This window comes from Streptopelia decaocto (genome assembly GCF_964273445.1).
Source record: "Streptopelia decaocto genome assembly, chromosome: 15".
Classification (NCBI taxonomy): Eukaryota; Metazoa; Chordata; class Aves; order Columbiformes; family Columbidae; genus Streptopelia; species Streptopelia decaocto.
In genome coordinates, this window is record NC_138670.1 from 11,056,492 (window position 1) to 11,079,844 (window position 23,353).

Genomic DNA, 23,353 nt, shown 5'->3' on the forward strand with positions numbered 1-23,353 from the left:
ACAATTTCTATACTGGTAAAACCTACCAAGCTATTTGTTTGTACATTCAGCTTGTTTACTTCCACAAAGAAATCAAATTTCATATATACAACCCAATAGCAAGATCCTGTACGAAAATATCATTGCTTCCAGCCCAGAGCACGCCACAGTCCCGATGGAAAGTGCTTTCTTACCTGAAGAGTTCCCTGATTTCCCGGACGGTGGCCTGGAACGGGATGTTTCGCACCAAGATTTTGGAAGTCGTCTGCTTCTTGACGGTTTGTTTCTTTCGGGATGATTTCACAGTGGACCTGTGAAGTCAAGAGAAAGGGCAGGTAAGGACCAGCCTGCAGCAAAACACCCATTGCGTCCTGGCTCCTCCAAAATTAGGAATGCAGAAATATCAGCCAGCGGGCTCACAGACATCCTCACTGGCAACAATCAAACTTTCATATAGTACACTGAGAAGGGATGTATTCAAGTGATTTAAATCCTACATCTGAATATCAGAGTTTCGAGCTTGCTGATTGCAACCTCAGTTGAGGTCAGGCAGCACCAAATCTTGTCCATTCAACTGTCAAGAGAACATACTATTTGATATATTAAAAATAAATAGCTTAATATAAACTAATTTTGATTCTCTTACTGGCTGAGAAAACAGCAAATGAAGTTTTTGAACTATATTTTTTTTTTTACTTAGAAATGTATTGCACTTGAATGAGATAAGAATTTACCTAATACAAAACACAGCAGCTTATTTCATAATGAAAGAGGAATTCATTGTAGGTTGGATACCAACTGAAGCACTTTTTAAAATTAAAATGGAAGAAAAAGGTATATTAAAAAATTGAAATATAAACCACAGATAGAGAGCTGTCAGAATGCTCCTGGTCCCCAGAGACCAATTTTCAAACAAATTTTGACATTTAAGAGATACCTTCTACAGCAGGATTTCCAAAGTGTCTAAAGGGCAGTTTTTAGGTACCAACATTCACCTTCAAGCATCTGGATTAATTTTCTGCTTTGCACTTAGAAGACTCGGTACTGAATAAAAACTAGGAAAGAAACCCTAAAAAGCAGGACTCGACCTCCAAGTAAACTCATCCACAAGTGACCATCTCCCCTGCACCTGACTGCCCAAACAAAACAAGTTAAATCCAAAGTTTTTTTCAAGCAAGGAAGAAAAGTGTAAATATAGATTTGATCAGAATCGGCACCAGAACATCATTCTTAAGCTCCTGTTCTCCCTGATAAACTTGGGTAAAATATTTCATTACCCAGAGAATATTTCTCTTCAAGAATTCTGGAAGCTGGGCCACAGTGGATTTTGCAGCGCTGACCGAACTGTCACAAAGCAGAGGAGCCTTTTCCGTCACTCAAGAGCCTGGTTCTCACTTTGGGCTCATTTTTGGGGTCCCAGCACACTACATGCTGCTTGGGGATTTTAACTGGAAATATGTCATGTACTAAGTGAACATCCTCGCATCAACTATTCATCATCCCTTTTTTCTTTTCAAGATTGACCAAAGCGAGTAAAGCACAACAAAGGCTGATGTGTTAAACAGTCAGAGCGCTACTGATCACGTCCCTCATGATGCAGAGACGCTCGTTAAGAAATTAAGAACCTGCCAAGTATTTCTGCAGCTTAAAGGTAACCACGTTACAAAGGTGAGGCATAAGCTTTACCTGAGAGCTCTCTCTGAGATTTTCACTTCCAGCTTATGGCCATCTACAGAGCAGCCCTAGAAATTTAAACAAAGAAACAACAACAAAATCAAAGTCACCACAGCTTCCAAGATACAAGTACGGCATTTCACACCTTGCTCTTTCCCATATATTCTTCCCCTTCTCCCCGCCAAAGTTTTTCTCTGTTGAACGTTTCTCATGCAAGACAAGGTTTCTAATACGAGGTTGGAGACATCTTGATTAAGCAAAGCAGCAGCCCTGTGACTGTCATTACTTGTTCTGCAATGAGCCAAGGATGTCTCATTGGCCACCAGAAGCCAATACAGCAAGAAAATCTTTCCGTTCTTGCTTCCTGTGCCTCAGTTTTCTGCAGACAGACAACACAGCACACAATGCGCACTGGGATCCTGGAGCCCTGCTGCCCTCTCCCTCCACAAAATACCCATTTTCCTCCTTTCTCTCTTCCCCAGGATTCTGATCTTCCAAAGGATGGAGAACTCGCATCTACCCCAACACTACCTAGACTGCGGAACGGGAAATACTGAAGGCGAGACTCAAGGCTTGTGGTCACTGGACATGCACAATTACATAGCGTAATGCCTTCACATCTGCCTAGAACGGGATCACTCCCTGTTCCAACAGCAGAGGGAATGATTTATTCCTTATTCCAGCCAATCCGTGCACCCTGTGTCACAGGGAAGGCTGGAAGACCCTGAAGATCACAGAGGGTAGAGTTGAACTCTGCGGCACTAGATACTAAGCAGTATTTATTTTCATTTTGAGTGGGGGCCTGGGTCTCTGTCACTCTTCAAAGGGAAACTTTGCAGAATAAGCTCATTAAATTTCAATCATTACACATTTTTTGCCACCTCTGCACTGGATCAGCACTCTTCTGCAGGAGGTCTTGTCCCTTTACCCACCCTCTTCCCCCACAAACCTGGCCCATTTCAGAGGCTCCTCCGTCTGCACCATGTAATTCACAGCACCAACATCCTACATTTGGAACCTCATGGTTCATTCACACCTTCAACCCTCATCTCTGGAAAGAAATCTGGCCCAGCTTACCTGGAGCCGGCGCAGGGCTTTCTGGGCGCTCTCGGGCTTCTTGTACTCCACAAATCCAAAGCCCATGGAAAGCAAAGCGCCTGTTGGAAGAGAAAGGCGGCTCATTAAGCTATAGGGAAATTACGATGATATTAAGCAGAAGGTTTAAAAACAAATCAGAAGCAAGCACCAGTTGTCAAAATTCTGGGGACAAAAACTAATACCCTGGGCAAAGGGCCACCATGCCCATGGACTGACACCAACACTGTTCACAGGAACCCGGTCCTGACTTGTTTTGTGCAAGATGCTGCTCTAGAGCAGCTCGTTTTGGAGCTGATGTCAAAGAGGAGTTATAACCAATGTTGCCTGCAAAACAGATTTTTTTACTTTGCATAATTTCAGTGCAACCTCCTTAAATAAAACACCAGGTCCTACAAAACAACCGCCAGTCATAGTCGGGGGAATGATCCCATTACAGACACAAAAACGTTTATTTATACATAGAACTATTTCCTCATGAGTGAAATGAGACCTTCATCTGGAAAAATTGCCAACTACCCAGAAACGGGTGTGACTTTTGTTGCAGGATAGCAACGTGCAGGTTGCAGTCTGGTCCCCAGAGGGAACACTTCTAACCTGCAACCCCTTCAGAAATTCATTTTGGCCACCACATTAGCAGTGCTGAAGACTGCACTTTATTTCTTTTTCTTTCAGTGGATCTGAGTTTTCAAGCATCCCACGCAAGAGGAGCCCTGCTAAGGCAAAATCCCATAACGCTGTGTGACCCCCTCACCTAAAATCTGGAAGAAAGACACAGGCCAGCTGGCAAGTGCTTGCCTTAAGCAAACTTCACTCAGAAAGCGAGCGCAGGGAACGCAACAGGCAAAAGCACTTGTGACTGCAGCCTGCTGGGTTCGAAGCGGGCAGGCAGAAGGCAAACAGAGACCACTCAGCACCGCATTCAGCCAGGCATCCTTGAAGATCCCGGATACAGCTTGTCATATGCAGGTTTAATCTTCACAGGGCATCGGTTCCTTTCAACTTACATCCCGCTCTCTTCTGTGACCCTGAAAGAGTTGGCTCCTCTATCCTGATCTCAAGAGAATGCCACATCTCCACAAATCCCACAATTGAGCTTAACCTTCTAGAATGAACCCCAGGGTATTTTTGGTCATTGTTTTCAAGCCATTTCAACAGGCACACTTCTAGAAACATTAAGGATTTCGCCAGCGAGAACACAAATGCTCCGGCAGATGAATGCTAAAGCAACGCCACACCTGAGCCCTCAGCAACCAGGCGAGGGAAGGAATTGAACAGCAGCATCTAGAGTACCTGCTTTGTCTTTCTTCTTGGATATTGTGCAGCTCTTCACAGCTCCCACTTTGGAGAACGTCTGCAAGGAATTAGACACGTGATTCAGTTCCCTTTGTCACAGGCTTGCAACTCAACTCGAGTGACAACGTGGCTCTCTTCCAGAGCTAGGAGCACACACTTGCAAGCCCACCCCCCCCCGGCGCACACCTGACAAGCCGTCAGTGCAGCTGCGTCTTATAAAATTATTGCTCTACAAACAGACACCCACATAGACACAGACTCTTAAAGAAATCAATAAACACGTTCCCAGAAATCCTCCACCACTCCTCAGAACCGCACAGGGATCTGGGGTGGCTCTGGAGGAACGCTGGGGGTTACAAGATGCCCTCACACCTAGGTGGGGACCTTGGTGGGAGGTGAATCCTGGGATGTCCCTTGGATATGGCTCCCCCCACAGCCACGCAGGAAGGGCTGCAGGGTGATGCCTTACAGTGACAATTAATTCAACTCCTTCGGAAAACTGCAGCCCGAAGGCAGAAAAAGAAGAGAGGACAAGTCTCAATCCTCCTCTGAACATGCACATTTGCTCCCAGACCCAACCAGACCAGGTCTGTACTAGTACAGCAGTCCCAAAGTAGAGGTGCTTGGGTCCACGATGGACTGACCTTGCGCCAGTGTTCTTGGGCCACAAAACGTGGCTTTTCGCATGGCTACAAAAAGTGGCAGAGACGGGAACTCCCTGTTGCTTTTCCCTATTTTGCTAGTAACATCCCACACTCCTTTAAAAACGTTACCATCTCTCCCAAGTGCTTTGCTGAGGTAAAGCAGCACAGACAGCTCAGTGTGGGTAGAAGCTTAGATAAAAAGCACATCTCAGCAAAACTATTATTTATTTATTGCCTTAACACCCAAAGCAGTACTGAAGCTGCAAAAGTGCTTTTCCCAAGGAGAAACATTACAGAAAGCAGGGAAATCAAGTCTTAAAAGATTTACTACTGCCTCCGCCTTTCCCGAGTTGGATTGAACTCCATCAAAACTGTTTCAGGTATGTTTGTCTAATTGATGCCTGAAACCCCAAAGCTTTGGTCCATCAGGCATCTCAGTCTGGCCCCCAACCACACACTCGACCTGCTCCTGCTCCATCTGAGCAGACCATGCTAAGCAAAACCAGTTCCCCTCTGCTCCACCTATGGCTCACCTCCCTCAGTGTGTCTTCTGTGGTAGCAAAGTTGAGGTTTTTGATGAACAAAGTACACCCTGGAATACTTTCTTCTTCCTCTTCCTCCTCCTGTTCTTCTTCCTCTTCTTCCTGTGCTGCCGTTTCCTCTGAGCCCTTTACAGCTGAGTCAGTGTCAGGATCTGAAACAAAAGAATAAAACCAACTTTACAAGAAATAACACTCAAGTTTTGGAGGAGCTTTACCCCTGCCCCGGCTGATAGAGCTACCGCTCCAGCAGGAACAGGCCACTTCTCTACGGGCTCTTTGTAGGTGGACATGGACTGACACAGACTATATGAACGTAACCCAGTGGATGCCAAAATATCACCTATTCTTTGAGTGCAGAAACTCCACACACCTGCTTCCCCAGCACTCAGACACCCACACACCAAACCCAGCCAGACACCTGCTGAATAAGGGCCCCCAAATATGCTTGAAGATCCTTCTGCGCTGCCAAAAACCTCAACTCTCACCAATATATATCCACAGCATGTTAAATAAAATCCCAAACACATACTGAGGGCAATTAAGAACTGCACCAGAACACTGGTTGTGGTCTTAAAGGACTTCGCTACAGCATTAGCACTTCTAGGGCCATGGGTTTCTACTCCTTGCTCAGGCCAACAGCAATGCACACTCTTTTGTACAAACCTTGCTCTGGGATTCTGCAAAGGCAAAACCATAAAAAGAAAACCAAGTAATCAAGTCGCAATTCAGTAGATAGCGTGAAACCTTCCTCTGGGGCACCCAAGCCCCACCACGGAGCTGCGAGCTCCTGCCCACAGCTGGGAGGGGAACAGAAACCTGGACAACGGGCAAATGTGCTGGTATTTGTGGTTGCTCTTAGCAAGGAGCAAGGATTTGGCAACTGGCTTTTGACTCTCTGCATCCATCCATTTCCCTCTCTTCCCAACTTCTAAAACGGCTTAATAATTTCTACTGTACTTAACACGACGAAGAGGCCTCAAAGCTACTGAGCTTTCGCACAGGTGGGAGGGTGAGGAGAGACCTGTTGGATCCTACACTGAAGCAGCGCCTGCAGTGGGACGAGGCCCTTATCAGACACCAGAGAATACACACAAACTCTCACCCCTGAATCACCAATTCCTTCCTTTCTTTGTTCAACCACTTGGCTTTTAGAGCAGCTTCATCCCCACAGCACAGCCAATGGTGTGCTCAGAAGGGGCAAACTATACATCTCCCTTTGGCATTAACATCCTACTCTGTCCCAAGGTCAAAGCTCTTACCAGGTACCGGCTTTGCTTTGCCTTCCTTTTCTGGAGCCCCAGGGCTTTTTTTTGGAGGGGTTGGGTTGACGAAGACACCCATTGGAGCCCATTCCAGATACAACGGCACAGAATGAAACTGTAAAAAGAACATAGGAGAGCCATGAAGAGCAGCAAGCAAGGCCCGAAGGAAAAAACCCGGCTCTCAGCTTTATTTTCCTCTCAAGTCTGCAATGGAAAACAGCACTGGAAAAGCTGAGCAACTCTTTCAGCTGGCTAAACCTTCTTCCACCAAAGGAGAGTCTGTATCCAGCCTCTCAAAGGATCACAGTCAACCATGTACTCCGCTCCTACTGTGAAAAGTGAAAGAAACCCTCTCCAGGCCACCGAGGCTCTTCTAGATGTGTCACAGCCCCCTCGTCCAGCTGTCTTATGTGGGTTGAGAGCCCTGCTCCGCCACTGCGGCACAGGATGCACCAGGCACCTCCTTAAATCCAAGGGTTAGAGTAACAGCAGTCTCTGGGATAACTCACTTCCCTCAAAAGTCTTCTGTGTTTCACATTTGCAGCAAGTGCTCCTTTCTGCAGCTGCCCAAACAGTCGAAACCCACGCTCACCCTGGAGTAGGCCAGCCTCATGAATGCCTGCTTGGCCTCCGTCGGCTCCAGGAACTCCACGATGGCCGTGACGCCTCCCTCTGGCAAGAGCACCCGGCCCAGGCTGCCATGTTTGCCAAAGGCATCTTCCAGCTCTGCCACGCTGGTGCCGGCGGGGAGGTTCTTGACCAGGATCACTGTTTTACTCCGCTCAGCAGCAGCCTGCCACATTCCATGGGGGAAAAAGGGGGAGATTAGATTTAAAAAGCAAAACCTAGTATCTTACTGACTGAAGATTTCAGACCGAGCATGCCGTGCTCTCTCACTCTGTGTCACCCCTTCCCAGGATCCAAGAGGGCCAAGAGCCATTTAGAAAACACTCTCTATAAGAAGGGTTCACCATGAGGGTGGTGAGAGCCTGTCCCAGGTTGGCCAGAGAGGTGCTGGATGAACCATCCCTGGAGACATCCCAGGCCAGGCTGGATGGGGCTCTGAGCAACCTGAGCTGCTGAAGGTGTTCCTGCTCATGGCAGGGGTTGGAACAAGATGATCTTTAAGGTTCATTCCAACCCAAACCATTCCATGATTCCGAGATTCACATCCTAGTATGATTCCTCCTGCTCCACAAATGTTTGTGCATGGAGGCTTCAGCTCCAGATCCACCCTGGTGTGGACACGGGACTCCTCCTCTGCCTACAGCACACTGACCATCATACTATAAGCCATCACAACACATATTTCAACTATCCTGAAGGCAGTTGCATTTTCCAATGGACAGAAAATTTCCTAACCCACGTAAGGGTTCAATTCTGCCAGACACTGAGGAGTTAATTGCTAATTTCTAAGAGAGCTGAGGACACTAGGACTAGGCCATCACATAGAAGATGCAGGTCCACATCGCTGCCTCCAGCTGAGCATCTCACCTGGCTGAAGGAATCCAGGCTGACTCCGTTTTCAATGAGGAACCGGCGAATTTCCTGGACCAGCTCAGTTTCTCCCAGAGCGACCCTCACCGCCACGCTGTCTTTACTCTCCTGCAGGCAAGATCACCAAGTGACAATGTGACAAAGCTAAAAAAGAGGGAAGCAAAGCGCCCAATCCAGTTAGATGCTGGGCACCTGCTGATCCCATAAGCACATGCAAAAGGAATTTGGCAGCGAGCATGTAGGTAAAATGCTCCAGCTGCTTTGAAGCTTCTGGGAGTTTTGCTGTTGGAATCAGAATGCTTCCCAAGGCAAAATGCAGTTTCCAGGAAGGATCTGAGCTTTAGGATGCAAATTCCCAACAACTAGTTATGTAGAAATGCAAAATTCATGGGCAGGAGAGCCAGTGACAAAGAGATTGTTAGGCTCAGCTCCCACAGGGAGGCTACAGCACCACTGATCTCTCAGCCTGTGTGGTGTTTGTGGATACACAAAGGCTTCTGTTGCACAAGACCAGACAGGACCTTGGCACGAGGTAACCGTGTCACAAGTCCCACCCCAGCTGCTCAATAACCCAACTCACGTGATCCAGCACTTGGCTTTTGGAAGCATTGTACTTCTGAGCAATGGCATCGGCCACGGCATTTGTCCCCACAAACAGCGTGTTCCAGTTGTGAGAGCTGGAAAGAGAATGGAGAGTCAGGTTCAGAGTCATCCAGTTCATTTTTCCACTGGTGCCTCTCAACAGTCTTGGGTAAAAACAGCTTTGAATTCCACCAGAGTGAAGAGTTTGATGGAAAGAAGGATGGAACAATCTTAGAGAAGGGACAGGATGATGGAAACACAACCGGAAAACGAACAGAAAGGCAGCACTGGAGGCAGCTTCGCTCTACTTCCCAGGAGGTCACTGCCCAGAGCTCTGCAGTTACAGCTGGAAGTTCATATCTTGGCTCACAGAAACACATGTTTTCTTCAACTGGTTTCCTAAAAGCACAAAGCCCATGCAAGGTGCATCCCTTTCCCTTCAAGTTAGAAAGGATCAGCCACTTCTTTCAAACTAATTGGTCACAGAGAAAGAAAAAGGTTCCTATAAGTTTTAGAAATTCAGGTGTATAAGTAGAAGAGAAAGATCCAACTGATCTGAAACCACTGCCCTAAAGAATTACAGCTGACCAACTTTTATTAGACACCAGAGAAAAAGTCATACACAAAGCCATTCAAACCCATGTTTCTCTCAGTTTTTGCTGTTCACTGAACTACTAGAGCTACTTGGACAAAGGAATCAAGTAGATAAGAGAGAAAGGAAACAGCTGCACAACAAATGCTTAATTGGTGTCAGTAATCTATATCTACAGGCCCTGCAAAGGCCCCATGTACATTCCTGCCTCTTGGGCACTTGGCAGGTTGTGTTGTCTTGCTCCGCTACAAGTCACCTCTGTACCTGGCACTGTTGGCTTTGTCCTTGGCGTCTTTCCGCTTTTTGTAGGAGGAAGACCCTTCTGCATCTGCATCTTCGATTTTTTTCTTTCTGATTGTGGATGGTAAAAGATGCATCATCCTACCCTAAAAGAAAGAAGGAAGAGGTCTGGCGGCTCTGAAATAACCCACAGAAGTCCATGACCTAAGCAGAGTGGAGGAAATTTTCTGGCACCTTTCCTAGTCAAGCAGTGTAAGTGGAAGGAGGGAACCTTCCTTCCCAAAGGAGATGTGACAGCAAGTCAGAGTAACCACACACTGTGAGAGACTGAGCCTCAGATCTCTTCAAAACCTCTAGCTCAGGTTTTCGTACCTGAGAGGCTGTTCAAACCAGGGTACTGTACCAAAAGCAACTGTGTTCCCATACTGTGAGGCAGAAGGACTCAACCTTTTCAGCAAAGCACAGAAGTAAACATTTGGTCACGTTTCTAACAGACATTCCCACCTGCTGCGGTCCAACAGCGCAGGAAAACCACCCATCACCATACCTGGAACACTTGCCCATCCAGTTCTGCGTAGGCCTTCACCGCGTGCTCAGGAATCATATAGGTGACGAAAGCAAAGCCTTTAGGTTTCTTGGTCAGTCTGTCAATAGGGAAATGGATATCCGAGAGGGGTCCTGCAAACAGACAAGGCCCTTCTGTGAGACGTCCTCAGGTGGCCACCACACACTCTGAACTGGCAACTCCTGGTCAAAGCCGGAGAGGAATGGAGCCAGGAAGCAGCTCTGAATATTGCAGAGGGTGTGCAGCACCCACCAGCCTGGGTGAGGAGATACAGAATGACACGACAGGCCCAGAAAAAGCACCCCAAGTCGGGTTGCACACCATGTGGCAGCTCACAGGTCTTGGACACACGACACAAACCAGGCAAGCTCTGAGCAGATGCATTTACCTTCAGTGAGGAATAAAGATTTTGACAACCAACCTTCTCTCTCTGCCCAGGACACTAATGCTAAGAAAACCTTAAATTTGTGTAACTTTGAGCTGGAAAAGGGAAGCTTCAAGCTGCCACCTGACACACCAAACATGAACGTGAATTTGGGATGTATCTCGGAGATTCACCTCTTACCTACAGTATCTAGAAATCCGAATGATCAGTATTTCATGCAGCAGGTGCTTTTGGTTCCCTTGTGAAAAGGGGTGAGGACAGGTGCACACAGCAGTACATGCTTCATGCAAAGAAGCACAGAATCACAGAATCATTTGGGTTGGAAAAGACCCTCAAGATCATCAAGTCCAACTGTTATCCCACCCCTGGCACTAACCCACATCCCTGAGAACCTCATCTCCACGTCTGTCCTACCCCTCCAGGGATGGTGACTCCACCACTGCCCTGGGCAGCCTGTTTGAATACCCAACAACCATTTCTGGGAAGAAATTCTTCCTAATATCCAATCTCAACCTCCACAGAGCCAGCACCGGTGTCACAGCCAAGCACCCACACACCAGGGAATAAAGATGATAGGATTCGGTCCATACTCAAGAGCTGTGGGACACGGAGCTTTGTCCATTCACAACCAGCAAGAAAACCTCTGTGTGCACAGAGGAAACATGTAGCCCTGCAAGTCCCAGAGCAAATACTTACCATACTTGGAAAAGATCTTCTCCAAGTCCTCCTCAGTGCTAGTAAAGGGAAGATTCCTGACAAAGAGTCTCCCTGATTCAGCCAGGTCCTCTTCTTCCTCATCATCCCTCATTATTCTTTGCCACGGCTGGTTGTCAGGTTGGGCTGGAACAGTTTCTTTGGGGGTATTCCTGCATCGGAATACCTCAATGCATCGGCCATCTAATCTCCAAACACACACAGAAGCGGGTTAGTTGTTTTCCAAGGCCATGGGCAAACAACATCGGTGCATAAAGAGCCTGGGCTTACAGAAGTGACAGAAGCTTTGAGCAGAACTCTGCCTGATTTAAAAAAAAAAAAAAGGGGGGGGGGGAATGGGAGCTGCAAGACATAATCTTCATAAAAACCAAGATAACATTTGCTAGACAACCCTGCAGTTTCCCTTCTTTTCAGAGAGCTCCAGCCTTTCTGCCTGTGCCCACCCTATCCAGTGGCTTCCAAGCAGATACTCTTATTCTGCATAAGATTTTTGCAAATATAATTCTAGTAGTTCCACTAAGGACTACATCAAGCACAGGTTTCAAACACAGGCTTACAGAATCATTTGTACAAATCCCCTGCGCTATCCCAACTAAATTTAAACAATCTCATTTTGAATTCGTTATTATAAGAATTACCATTTTTTTATTTTAAGAGCAAGATAGGCTTCAAGAACACAACAAAAATCGAGGGCCAAAGAGCAAGACAGACACACAGCTCAGTACCCTGCCAATTCTGTGCTGCTCTTGGTTTATCCTGTGTCAGCTGAGCGAGGGAAACCACCCCCACCATCTGCCTGGGAAAAACTGAAACAAGGGCAGATACTTCTGCAGCGAACACTCCAGCAGCTGAGCACCGGCCATCCACATCAGCCAGAGCAAGAGGGAACAAACAGCCCTTACCCAGGTATTCTTTTTTCCGCTTCAAGGCCCTTTGCATGTCTGCTTCACTCTTCAAGTCAACAAAGACATAACCTTGGAGGAAGGAAAGGTTCAACTGAGCATCATGTGGGGAACACACAACCACTAATTGGCTAATTAAGGGTGAATTAGGCTTTCTTTAATATAGATTCCTATAGATAAAGCATTCTGCTCCTATTAAAGTTTCAATCAGCCTGAAAATAGCCACGGCAGACTGGAAAGCTGCCTTTTAAATGCTTGTTCTCTACATGCAAACCAGAGCGGCCCGATTTAACAGCTGAAGTAGGTTTTCACAGGAGTCTACAAGCATAAAGAAAAAGGTTTTATATATCTGCTGGTAGGCAACAAAAGGAAAACAGCATAAAGCAAAGTTCCCTGCCAGCTCTGAGGACCTGCTTCACGCTTCTTCTGACGGACGGTACCTCCAGGAGCTGCAGCAAAGGCTGCTCTGCAGCCAATATGTACAGGTCAGCAAAGCCTCCGGGTGCTGCTGCAGTTATCCCAGAGGAAAAAAACTTTCCTTGGCTTGGTTTGGGATGTTTAGGAACGTTCCGGAGGCAGATGAAAGAAAAGGCCCCTGCTGCTACTCCTGAGGGAGCACAGCAAACACATTCTGCCCTGCAGACAGCAAGTAGGGCAGATGAGCTGCAAAGTCACAGAAAGGTCTGTGAGAATCAGGACACGAGGCAGCGATTGGGAATTGCAGGTGGCAAGAGCAGAGGTGTGACTGAGAGGTCGTCTAACTCACAGAGCAACCCCCCTACCACATGCAGACATTACCTGAATTTTTCCCCCGGGCTTTTTTCCCTATCCGGATTGCCACCGGCTTCAGAGGCAAGAAGAATTCACGAATCTTTTGCTGGAGGAAGAATTGTTAATTGTTTAAATGAATTCTCAGATACAGTAAGCAGCACATTTCAGACTCAGGGTTTTTTATATACACTATAAAAATGCTACATGCAACATACAACATCCTTGCACAAAGCCAGTCCAAAAGTTTCCCCAGCCATGCATACAACCCTCAAAACAGAACAGAAACCTCTGCAAAAATGGTGCCAAACTGCACACTGAAAACACCCTTGAGTCTCCATTTCTGGCTCTATAACAAAGCTTACCTCAGTGATGTTGGAGGGGACACCACGAAGTTTCACTGTGTGTTGTGTGCTGGTTTCCACTGAGCTGCCTTGGTTCTGGACAGAAGGATAGAAAAAAAAGGAAATAAAAGCTGAGTGAAAACCAGCAAGTCACAGCACAACGAGCTGGTCTTATCCACAAGCAGGAGGCTGAAAAGTGGGAGATGCTATCAAGAGATTCTCGCAGCCTAGGCAGGAGGTGCCAGGTGAGGGCATGAGGTTTGGCTGGGATAGTCAAACCCGGTCACTAAAATCCGAGTTCTGCAGAACAGCGTTTCCTGCAGAGACGGACACAGGAGAAACAGAAAAGCCTCTGAAAAGGACACTAATAGCACTTATTAGGAAGTGCCCCCTTTTCTGGAGAGGTAAATTCAATCAGCACTAAGAGGAGATCCAGCAAACTTTTGTAACAGCTCCCACTCAGTGAGCCAAGACAGCAGGTACCTGGGGGTCCCACAGACCTTGGGCTTCCAGTTCATCCCTGGAGTGACTGACAGAAACACACATCCCATCAAGCTCCTGCTTTAGATAAGGCACAAGGCTAATTCAGCTTTACCTCTAGTGCAGATCCTTTTGTCTTCTTCTGCACTGGCACCTCTTGGTGTGTTTGCTGGGCTTTTGGCTTCCCCCTTTTCCCTGTGTGGGTGCCATTGGTTTCTGCGATGCCCGAATCCTCCTCGCTCTCACTTTCCCCCTCCTCACTGTCTGTTTCATCCTCTGTACTGGATGAGGAGGAAGAATCCTTCACCACTTTAGATTTCAGGTAGTCCATATCCGAGAGGTCTTTGCTGGTAGCTGCCTTCTTCCCTCCTTTCTTTGCTGTCAGAGAGACCACAGAAGTTTTTTTTCACACAGATGCTGCTGCTCTATCCCAGCCACGTTTTACCTGAGAACTAACACAATCATAAGAAACACCTTCCTCTCCTCTACCCCTTCCATGTGAAGAAAAGGCTTGAGAATAGCAGAGCAATTTTATCTCAGCACTTCCAGACTGACAGTCTGAATCACTGTTTTTCAAAGTAACAGTTCATGTATAAAACAAATCAGAAAGGAGCTTGAGGAACTCCATGGCAAAGTATTTTGTCTCCACTTTAACTAAATACTTCAAGCAGACCCCAGAGAAGGTTTTTGAGCATTCAGTTTAGTTTTGCTGGACAAAGGGGAGAAACTGTTTCTCCAAAACACTCCATCCAACAAAGATCAACCAATCACACCTACATTTCAGTTACCCAAAGAGAGATGAAGAACAGGAGGGAAAGCACCATTCACTCCAACAGAACAGCATAAGGAAATACCACATAGGGAGGGAGAAAGGCTCCAAAACCACATTCATCTCTTCTGCAGGGACACGGGATTCTAAGAAGACATGCACCAGACCGCAGCCCAGATTTCTCAAGTCTTCCAAGTTAACCCATTACTCCATGAGATACAGTTTTCCTTTCAGGCTCCAAGATATCGAACTCTGTCCAGTCCCATCAGCTCAAGGATACATCAGCATTTCCAGAAATATGCACCAAGGGCAGAGCAGGCAAGTTCACAGACATTAGCTACAGGTTACTAAATAAACAGAAACCACATCCAGCTCTGGAAATCCTGGAGATGAAAGCAGCAGAAGGCCAGGAGAGCACTGAAGGAAAAGATGCAGATGTTTGCCCTATTACTCTTCCCTAGACACTGACTTAAGGACCCAGGGGAAAGCTGAAATGCTGTCTCCTTAATACCAGAAGCTGCATTTCCCACATTTCCTCAAATCTAGAAAAACATCCATGGATCCACAGCACACAGAACAAGTCTCATGTGTGAGAAACCACTTTCCCACTTACACCATCTCCATTTGGAGGCAGGACGCCGAGTTAGGTCCCATCAACACACCTGCTCCCACATTCCCTGAGACAAAGACACACGACAGATGATTGACCCTTTTGGTACCTTTAGTGCCCTCCTTATCTTCAGGGGGTTCATTCCCGTCCTCCTCCTCCTCACTGAGCTCCTCAGACTCATCCGAGTCAAAGTTGAGATAATCATCTGCCGCCTTGGATTTCCCCTTCTTGGGCTCCTCTGCCAAAGTGTCATTAGCCCAAGTGGCCACCTGAGACCGTTTCTGATGAACCACCAAGAACTCCTGGAATGTTTTATCTTCTTCCAGCTGTTAAATAAATAAATAAATCAATAAATCAGACAAGCCGTGAGGACAGACATGGGAGAGCTAGTAGTGTGTTTGAATTCAAAGACTTAATCTCACTTCTAGTTATATATATATATATATATATATATATATATATATATATAAAATCACTAAGAGGGGAGTCCCCTTTATACTCACAAGGTGAGCATTTAAACAACTAAAGTCTTCTCAAGATCTCTCAGTCCTACTATTTCTTTTTTGTAATTGATGTTTAGAAAGCACTTAAAAAAAAAAATCTAAAAGGAAAAAAATGTAGAAATCAACCTAACAACACTCACGTATGGTTAAAAAACAGAATTGTTCAAACAGGGTTGTCCTGAATGCAGTGTGTGCTCACACAGGAGTAAATGACAATTAAAAAAAATCGGTCCCCAGCATTGGGATCGTTAAAATAATGTTTTTTTACAGCAGAATTGGACTGTCATGGAGTTGGTGAAATCATACACCTTGCTGAATTAGCAAGAGTTACTCAGCACTCACTCTTAAAAAAAAGCTAGTAAGAATGTAGGAATTGCAATTTAACCTCAACTCACCTGCTTTAAGTTTTCTGTTGGGTCTTTCTTCTTTTTATCCTAGGATTAAAAAAAAAAAAACAAAACACAACATTTTCAGAAAGGATTATAAGAAGCACAGCCAAGATAATTTCTCAGGTAACCTAACACTACAGGGAACACAGATCCTAAGGCAAAAACCGTCAGAACCAGGACTCCAACACCCACTGTCCCAGCTGCTCTGTCCCCTTCCCCAAACACTGGGCCACTCTTCTCTCTTCCAAGTCCCCAACACACACCAGAGCCTCAAAGAAACAAGCCAGACTCACCTTCTTTGTGCCTGCAGGAGCTGCACTTCTCACAGGTTTCTCGGGCTGTTTTTCTGAGGCAGGAGCCTTCTGAGAGTGCTTACTCCAGGCTTTGGGTTTTGAAGGGTCACCAAAAGCCTTGCATAACTCCACCTGAAAATAATCAGATCTTTAATAAAATATACGTTCTAGAGTCTGGTTCTGTAACTGCTGGATAAGCCTCATTCAGAAATAAGTCTTAATAACCCTGACGGGATGGAGGGTGCATGTGCAGGGGAAGAACAGGCAACTCCGTTCAGATGTTCATTTTAAAAACACAGGGCTACATGTTCAGTGCACATGGGGAACAGTTTGCTGTGCTCATATAAGCACAATCAAACAAGATATCCTGCTTATCATGAACCATCCTCTGTCCAGAGCAGCAAGATGAATTGACTTTACATGAAAAACGACTTCATGTTCAACAGTTCAGAGTATGACAGCTCAAAACCTGGCATTGCTGTTCTGACCAGCACCAAAATCACTGCCAGCACACAAACACAGCCCAGCTGAACCCAGTATCTGCTTGAGACCCCAGCAACAAGGCCCAGTCTTGGGCCTTTTTGCTGTTTTGCTGCACAGGACTTAATCTCCAGGTTTTCTCAGCCCCCAGCTGTTCACCCCTAAGACTACCAAAATGATGAACTTTCTTAAGAATCTAAAGAAGATATTTTTAAAGATGAACTCACTGTGATTCTGGAAGTGTCTATGAAAGTTCTGTTGAAGTGGTTCAGTGCCATTTGAGCTTCATCTTCAGACTTGTAACCAATGAAGCCAAATTTCCGGAACTTGCCATCTTTGGTGAACTTTAAGCAACAATCAGTCAGCGTGCCAAAGGCAGCGAACAGCTTCCGAAAGCGCTCTTCCTTCATCTGGGAAATGAGTAAGGACAAGGGGAGGGCAAATCAGCAATGCAATGACAGATTTTTGGGTCCAAAGCAAAACATTTGCTATCAGAGGGTTTCCAAAGTGCTGTAGGAATTGCATTGTGTTGTGGCAACACCAATTAAAAAAAACCACAAAACACACAGAATCACAGACTGGTTGGGGTCGAAGGGACCTCTGTAGATCACCCAGTCCAAGCCCTGCTCACACAGGGTCACCAGAGCAGATCACACAGGTCGGTCCAGGTGTGTTTGAATGTCTCAGAGAAGGAGACTCCACACCCGCTCTGGGCAGCCTGGACCAGGCTCTGGCACCTCAACGGAAGAAGTTTCTCCTCATATTCTGGTGGAACGTCCTGTGTTTCAGTCTGTGCCTGTCACCCCTCATCCTATTGTTGGGCACCACTGAAAGGAGTCTGGTCCCATCCCCTTAATGTCACCCTGGAAATATTTATCAGATCCCTCTCAGCTTCACTTCTCCAGCTCTCCCAGCCTCTCCTCACACATCAGCTACCAAACCACCGCACCTCCAGGAATCCACTACACCCACAGCTCTCTCTGCAATGCCCCCACAGCTAAAGGCTGCACCAGCTCTGGCAGAGCCCCGGGCCCCACAGCATTGGTCTCCCACAGTCCAGCCCCCAGTTCAACCACAGGGACAGTGACACCCTCCCAGGGGATGCAGATGGCAGCAGAACGGTGCAGTGAACACCCACACCCAGCTCCTGAAGAACTAGAGCCGGGCAGTGGCCACAAGCTCCGGTCCCCCACCCTGGGGGTCTGCACTCTCACCCCGGGCCACCTCCCCAGCTGCTGCCCCGCACGCTGCCTCCCCACCGGGGCAACTCCCTGACCCCTCCTGGGGCAGCCCCTGCCTGGGCCCCCCCACCACCCTGCTCCAAAGGTGCCTCCCCGCTCTCCCACAAGGACCCAGCACACCTTCCCTCCTAAGTGTCCCCTTCCCTGGCCACCCCACCACATCTTCCTCCCTCACCGCGAGCCGAGCACCCTCTCTCCCAAAGGACCTCCCTCCTCACCATCGTCCCCACCGCACCGAGGGCCCCTCCCTCCCGAGGCCTCTCGCTGCCCACGGGCCCCCAGCGTGTCCCCTCACACCCAGCTCTAGGCCCGGAAGGCCCCTTCTACCCCGCAGACGCCGCAACCGTGTGGGGGGCTCACCCCGTTGGGGAGGTTCTTCACGATGAGCCGCGACATGACGGTGACGGAAACCGGAGTGGCGACAGAAACTGGAGTAGCGACAGAAACTGGAGCGGCCCGGCCGCACTCAGCGCCGCACACGCCGGCCCGCGGGCGCCGCCATCTTCCCGTCGGGTCACGTGAGCGAGGCGCCGCACCGCGCAGGCGCCAGGGGCGGGTTCCGGGTCTTGGCAACGGGCCCCTAGCAACGGGCCAGGCCTGGCCCGAGCGGAGGAGCCTGGGGCACAACCGCGAGCACCAAGGGGGCAGGGACCGGGCGGACTGTGCGTCCCGTCGCAGAGGGGACCCCGCTGCCTCTCCTCGGGTTCCTGCGGGGTCTGCCGCTACAGCCGCCCGGCCCGGCCGCGCTGCTCCGCGGGGCCGGAGGAGGGAGCCCGGCGCCGCCCGCTCCGCGCTGAGCAGCCCCGAACCGGAGCAAAACCCCCGAGGAGCTGGGTTTAACGCGGGTGAAGCCGCAGGTGTCCCCCGCCCTGCCCAGGCAGCAGGGAAGGGGAACGGGACTGAGCAAAAGCAGCTTTTCTCCACAGAACAGCTAAAAACACCCTAGCCAGGGGATGTTGTGTTGTAGAAGCTCCCGTGGACAAAAGTGGCCAAAAAATCCTAGGGGAAAAATCCCTTGAGGGTTATTAAACACTGAGGGTCCTCTCCTACCTGAGCATCCAGTGCCAGAGGGGACAATGCACTTTGGGAAAGCGGGACTGTTCTCCAAGCATCCCCTCTTGCTCCCAGCCCTTCGCTCCTGTCTGACACAAGAGGCAGCGAACCGAGCCTGAAACCTGTTTCCACACCGTTATTCCGGGGAAGATGCTCAGGACAGCCCTCTGCTTCGGCACAGCCCTCAACAGTTTTTCACCCCAGCTTGGCTGCAAATCCAGTTTATCCCAGCACTGGTGGCTGCCCCTGCCCAGCCCAGGGGAGGAGAGCTAGGGCCATGTCCCCCCTTCCAAGGGGACTTCATCGAGTGTCACGGCACCAGGGACCCAGCTCCAGCCCCCCCTTGCCCTCTGCTCCTGCCTCGTCCTTGGCCACCCGTCAGGCCTGTCACTTGGGATCAAGGCTGGCACTGACAGGGCCACACACCGTCACTAACACAACCAGACTTTGTCCTTGTCACTCCTGTCCTCTCCAAGACACTTGCCCTCCTCTCTCCTTCCTTCCCCATCTCCTCCTCACCTGCTGCTCGCAGCCAGCAGCGGTTCCAGCTCCTGCTCAGACAGCACCATCCTTGCCTCCTAACTGGTGCTGCTGGGATGAAGATGTCCCCTTGCCAGAGCCAATCATTCTGCTCTCGGTGGGTCCTCACCTCCAGCCACAGCTTCACCTGGGGCTGCAATTTCTCTCCTACCTACCTCCTGTAATTTGGGTTGATTTTCCCCAGGTGAGAGCACTTGGCTGCAGAGGCTGCATCCTCTGAGGGCACCCAGAACGAGCCAGTTCTCCAGTGATGCTTGGAAGAGAAGGGCTTAGCTGAGCCAAGCACCAAAGCTGCCTCTTGATCCCAGCAAAGAAACCTCAGCGTCTATGTGGGGATGTGGCTTTTGCAAAGTTCATGGAGATGCTTTGCTAATCTCACTTATTTGAAAACAGCATATTTTAACCATCCCTAGATGCAAAAATGCAATACAGAAGCACAAGCTTTACAAATACTGACTTTAGATTTTATTTCCTTTGTGGTTTCTACTTCCAAGGGTGGGTCAAGTTTTTAAGTTTACAAAAGTGAGAGTTGGAACTCTATCTATCTATCTATCTATCTATCTATCTGTCTGTCTGTCTATCTATCTATCTACATACATACATACACTTTTTTTTTTTTTTCCTGGAAAACCAGAGATGTGCAGTGCAGCAGAGAGATAAGAGAGTTGTTCCTTCAGCAGGTGGTTCTGCTGCACTGTGGAAGGTCCTTCCCCAAAGTGGGCTCGTTGCTGATCAGAGATCCCAGCCCTGGGCAAACAGAGGGAAACTGAGGCTCAAGGGACGTTTTGGAAAGCAGCTCCTAGTGCTTGAGTATGTCTTGAAGATCATCCTTACCCATTCTGCTGCTGGCATGTGGTCTGGAGAGGGGATAGATTGGACATTGCACAGCCAGCTTGGGGGGATCACTGGGTGCAGGTCAAACAGCCCCTTCTCCAAAGCAGAGACTGGGGAAGAGACTAAATAAATTGGTTTTGATTTTTTTTTTTCCTGTCTTTGATGGTGCCAGTGTGAGATACCCCTGTCCCTGTGCCACAGACTGTCCCTGCAGCAGTGCCTGGGGACACAGGAGGGGTCCCCATCAGCAAAGAGGATGGACACAGGCAGCCACACCGGGAGCTGGGTGGGCAAGTGAGAGAAAAAGCAACCCTGTACAAGTTTTCTCTCTTAAACTGGCTTATAGCAGTGAGGCAGAGGGTGACTGGGAGGTAACATGCCTGACAAAGGTGACACAACATCAACACGCAGCCAGGGTGCCATTCAGAGAGAGAAGCAAGTTTGCCTTCATGTCCCCTCAGTTACCTTCACATTGGGGGGTGTGATGGGCAGGTGGCAGGGTCCAGGCAATGACTGTCCCTTTGTCCTCACTCCTCCAACCCCCCGACTCCTGAGGGGACCCAGCACTGTCAACCCCACCGCCGAGAGGAGGGGGAAGATGCAGTCCCTCCACAAGCTCCATCCAGCCGACCTGTCACAAGGCGTTAGGTGGCCACCTCGTCAGCCGGCTGGACAGGGGCTTGCACAGCGCCAAAGAGCAGGGGTCACCTTGCTGTAAAATGGTATTACAGGCTGCCTGCCATCAAAGCAGCTGAACTTTGGAAAGCAGGGTCAGGGCAAGGGACCGCAATGTCAGGGGCATCTCTCGGTGAGGAGAGGCAGGTGGGAGCAGAGGGGCAGAGGGTTGCTGACGTGGTGCCCTGGGAGGTGAACGCACCAGGGGTAACGTGGAAGGAAGGAAGGAAGGAAGGAAGGAAGGAAGGAAGGGGAAGGAAGCGAGGAAGGAAGGAAGCGAGGAAGGAAGGAAGCGAGGAAGGAAGGAAGCGAGGAAGGAAGGGAGGAAGGGAGGAAGCTGCTGCAGATCCCGTCTGTCCCCAAGTATGAGAAGACAGAAGTCAGATGCAAAATCTACTGGGGTCTTTAGAGAGATGGTTCTCTTGATCTACAGCCCTGTCACGGTGTCCAAAGGGGCACCAGCAGTTTCTCCCCAATTTCCCCAGGTGCCACAGCTTGTCACTGCTGCCATCCTGGGCAGGCAGAGCTGTGACAGCGGGACAGCTGCTGTGGTGACAAGCCAGCCTGTCCTTGACTGCCCCAGGCTGGGGACAGGGGCTGCCAGCTCTGCCTGAGAAGGACAAACACAACCTGGGGAGCCCCTCATGCCTGTCTGATCAGGAGCTGGACACTGGGGAAGGTGAACAGGGAAGGTAAGATCGCTCTGAGCTGAGGTCACCCTTGCTGGGACAGCATCCCCACCCTGTAGCCCTCCTGGTGCTTGTGGGGTGCCGCCAAGAAGGTTTGGGGGTTGTTGCGGGGTTCTGAGTGTACCCACACCCCTTGATAGCAGTGAGCCCTGGAGGTGTTGAGCTCCTTTGACACTCAGACCTTGAGTCGCTCCCTGTTCTTTTACATGTGGAAAATGAGCAAAATTCATCCTTGGAGTGTTGCTGCAGAGGGCTATAATCTGGCTGAGGATATTCTTCAGTTGATTAACCCACAGATAGCAGCGAGGACAGGGATGAATGTGACCCAGCAACACTCACTCTCTAGTTTTGGTGCATCAGCACCCCACAAAGGCACTCCACTCACCCAGATGATGTTCTATTAACAGCACCAGTGGAAACACTGCCTAAACATCTTTGGTTTTGCTGCTGGAGATGTTAGATTTGGGACCAGAAATGTCTGGACCCTCCTCATGTGAGCAAGTCATCCTGCCCAGTCCTAAAGAAAGGAAATAAAAGCTGCCTTTAAGGATATAGCTGGTGCTTGGAAATGCAGTTCCTGATCCAAGGGGTGAGCAGGAGAACAAACTGTCCTCTGAAGGGCTTCATCCCTGTGCAGCTGGGACTCTGCCCAGCCTGGTCTGCTGGACCCTGCTCTGCAGGGAGAAGATGCTTTTGTCCTTGCTTTGGGGATGTGATTGCCACAGTTTCACCATGAGCAGCAGAATTTGGGTTTTGAACAGAGAAACCCCCACCTGAACCTGCTTCCCTCAGCTAAGGAAACACTCTGCAAACATGCCCTGTGGTCCTGTTCTCTGCCCTCTTTGTGTCTGTAGTTTTGGGGCAGAGATTGCGTCTTTTCAACACCTTAAAGCGAAACCTTAATGCTGAGTAAAAAGCAGGTGGGTGTGAGAAGGAGGAAAGCAGGAGAGCTTTCCCTTGTCAGGTCTCAGAGCACAAGCAAGGTGCTGACACCAGCCAGGCTTGCCACAGCAAAGAATTCAGAAAGGACTTGGAAACCCAGATAGACCAAGTCCTTTGCACTACAGGAGCTGGGGAGCAGATGTAAATAATCTGCACAATCAGCAAATCATCTGCCAAAACACAACTAACAGGACCACACTTGCCCTGACAAGAAGCCACCACCAGAGCGGGTCTCAGACTTCCTTCCTCGTTCTTGGAAGCAGTGGATGATGGTGGCTGCCAGAGGAGATGGTCCATGGGGTCAAACCCCTCCTGGCATTGCTCTGCCCATGGGCACATGAGGAACATCATCTTTAGCCCACATCTCTGGCAATGTGTCTCCCCAGCAGAGCCATCCACAGTCCTCCAAAGGGATTGTGTCAACCTCAGCACTGAGCACACACAAACTGCTGGGAGCTGAGTGGGCTTCAAATAAACCTTCATCCAGTGTCCATCTTGATACCACCTGAAGCCACAGGAGATGGGAACTGTGCTGCAGCTGCTCCAGGCAATTGCTGTCACCCACCAATTACATCATTTCCTTCAGGTGACAGATAAGGTCCAGCTCTTCCTCAGAGTGCCCTGAGCCAGGCTTCAGCCTGAGGAGACCAGGGAGAAGGATTTTGCACACTGCTGCCCCTGGCCTGGACTCTCCTCCATCCATCACCCCTTCCACCTCCTTCAGTTCCCTTTGTATTGCTGTATTTTTGGGGGGTGCGTGTGTGTGTAAATGGA

At 48.9% G+C, this 23,353-nt stretch overlaps 1 protein-coding gene across 1 annotated transcript in view; it reads right to left on the bottom strand.

Moving 5' to 3' along the window:
• RBM19 (RNA binding motif protein 19) overlaps window positions 1-18,347 on the bottom strand; it is a 63,397-nt gene extending 45,050 nt beyond the window's left edge. The window contains exons 1-21 of the mRNA XM_082066244.1: window positions 18,207-18,347; window positions 16,833-17,015; window positions 16,126-16,257; window positions 15,839-15,877; window positions 15,050-15,266; window positions 13,677-13,939; window positions 13,103-13,177; window positions 12,768-12,846; window positions 11,970-12,041; window positions 11,050-11,250; window positions 9,951-10,081; window positions 9,428-9,549; window positions 8,570-8,666; window positions 7,987-8,097; window positions 7,085-7,285; window positions 6,490-6,607; window positions 5,222-5,382; window positions 4,042-4,102; window positions 2,731-2,810; window positions 1,666-1,721; window positions 174-290 (exon numbers count right to left, since the gene is read on the bottom strand). Coding sequence (XP_081922370.1) covers window positions 174-290; window positions 1,666-1,721; window positions 2,731-2,810; window positions 4,042-4,102; window positions 5,222-5,382; window positions 6,490-6,607; window positions 7,085-7,285; window positions 7,987-8,097; window positions 8,570-8,666; window positions 9,428-9,549; window positions 9,951-10,081; window positions 11,050-11,250; window positions 11,970-12,041; window positions 12,768-12,846; window positions 13,103-13,177; window positions 13,677-13,939; window positions 15,050-15,266; window positions 15,839-15,877; window positions 16,126-16,257; window positions 16,833-17,015; window positions 18,207-18,242 — 2,552 coding nt within the window. The 5' untranslated portion in view covers window positions 18,243-18,347. The remainder of the gene's footprint in view (window positions 1-173; window positions 291-1,665; window positions 1,722-2,730; window positions 2,811-4,041; window positions 4,103-5,221; window positions 5,383-6,489; window positions 6,608-7,084; window positions 7,286-7,986; window positions 8,098-8,569; window positions 8,667-9,427; window positions 9,550-9,950; window positions 10,082-11,049; window positions 11,251-11,969; window positions 12,042-12,767; window positions 12,847-13,102; window positions 13,178-13,676; window positions 13,940-15,049; window positions 15,267-15,838; window positions 15,878-16,125; window positions 16,258-16,832; window positions 17,016-18,206) is intronic.
• Between the last annotated feature and the right edge of the window lie 5,006 nt (window positions 18,348-23,353).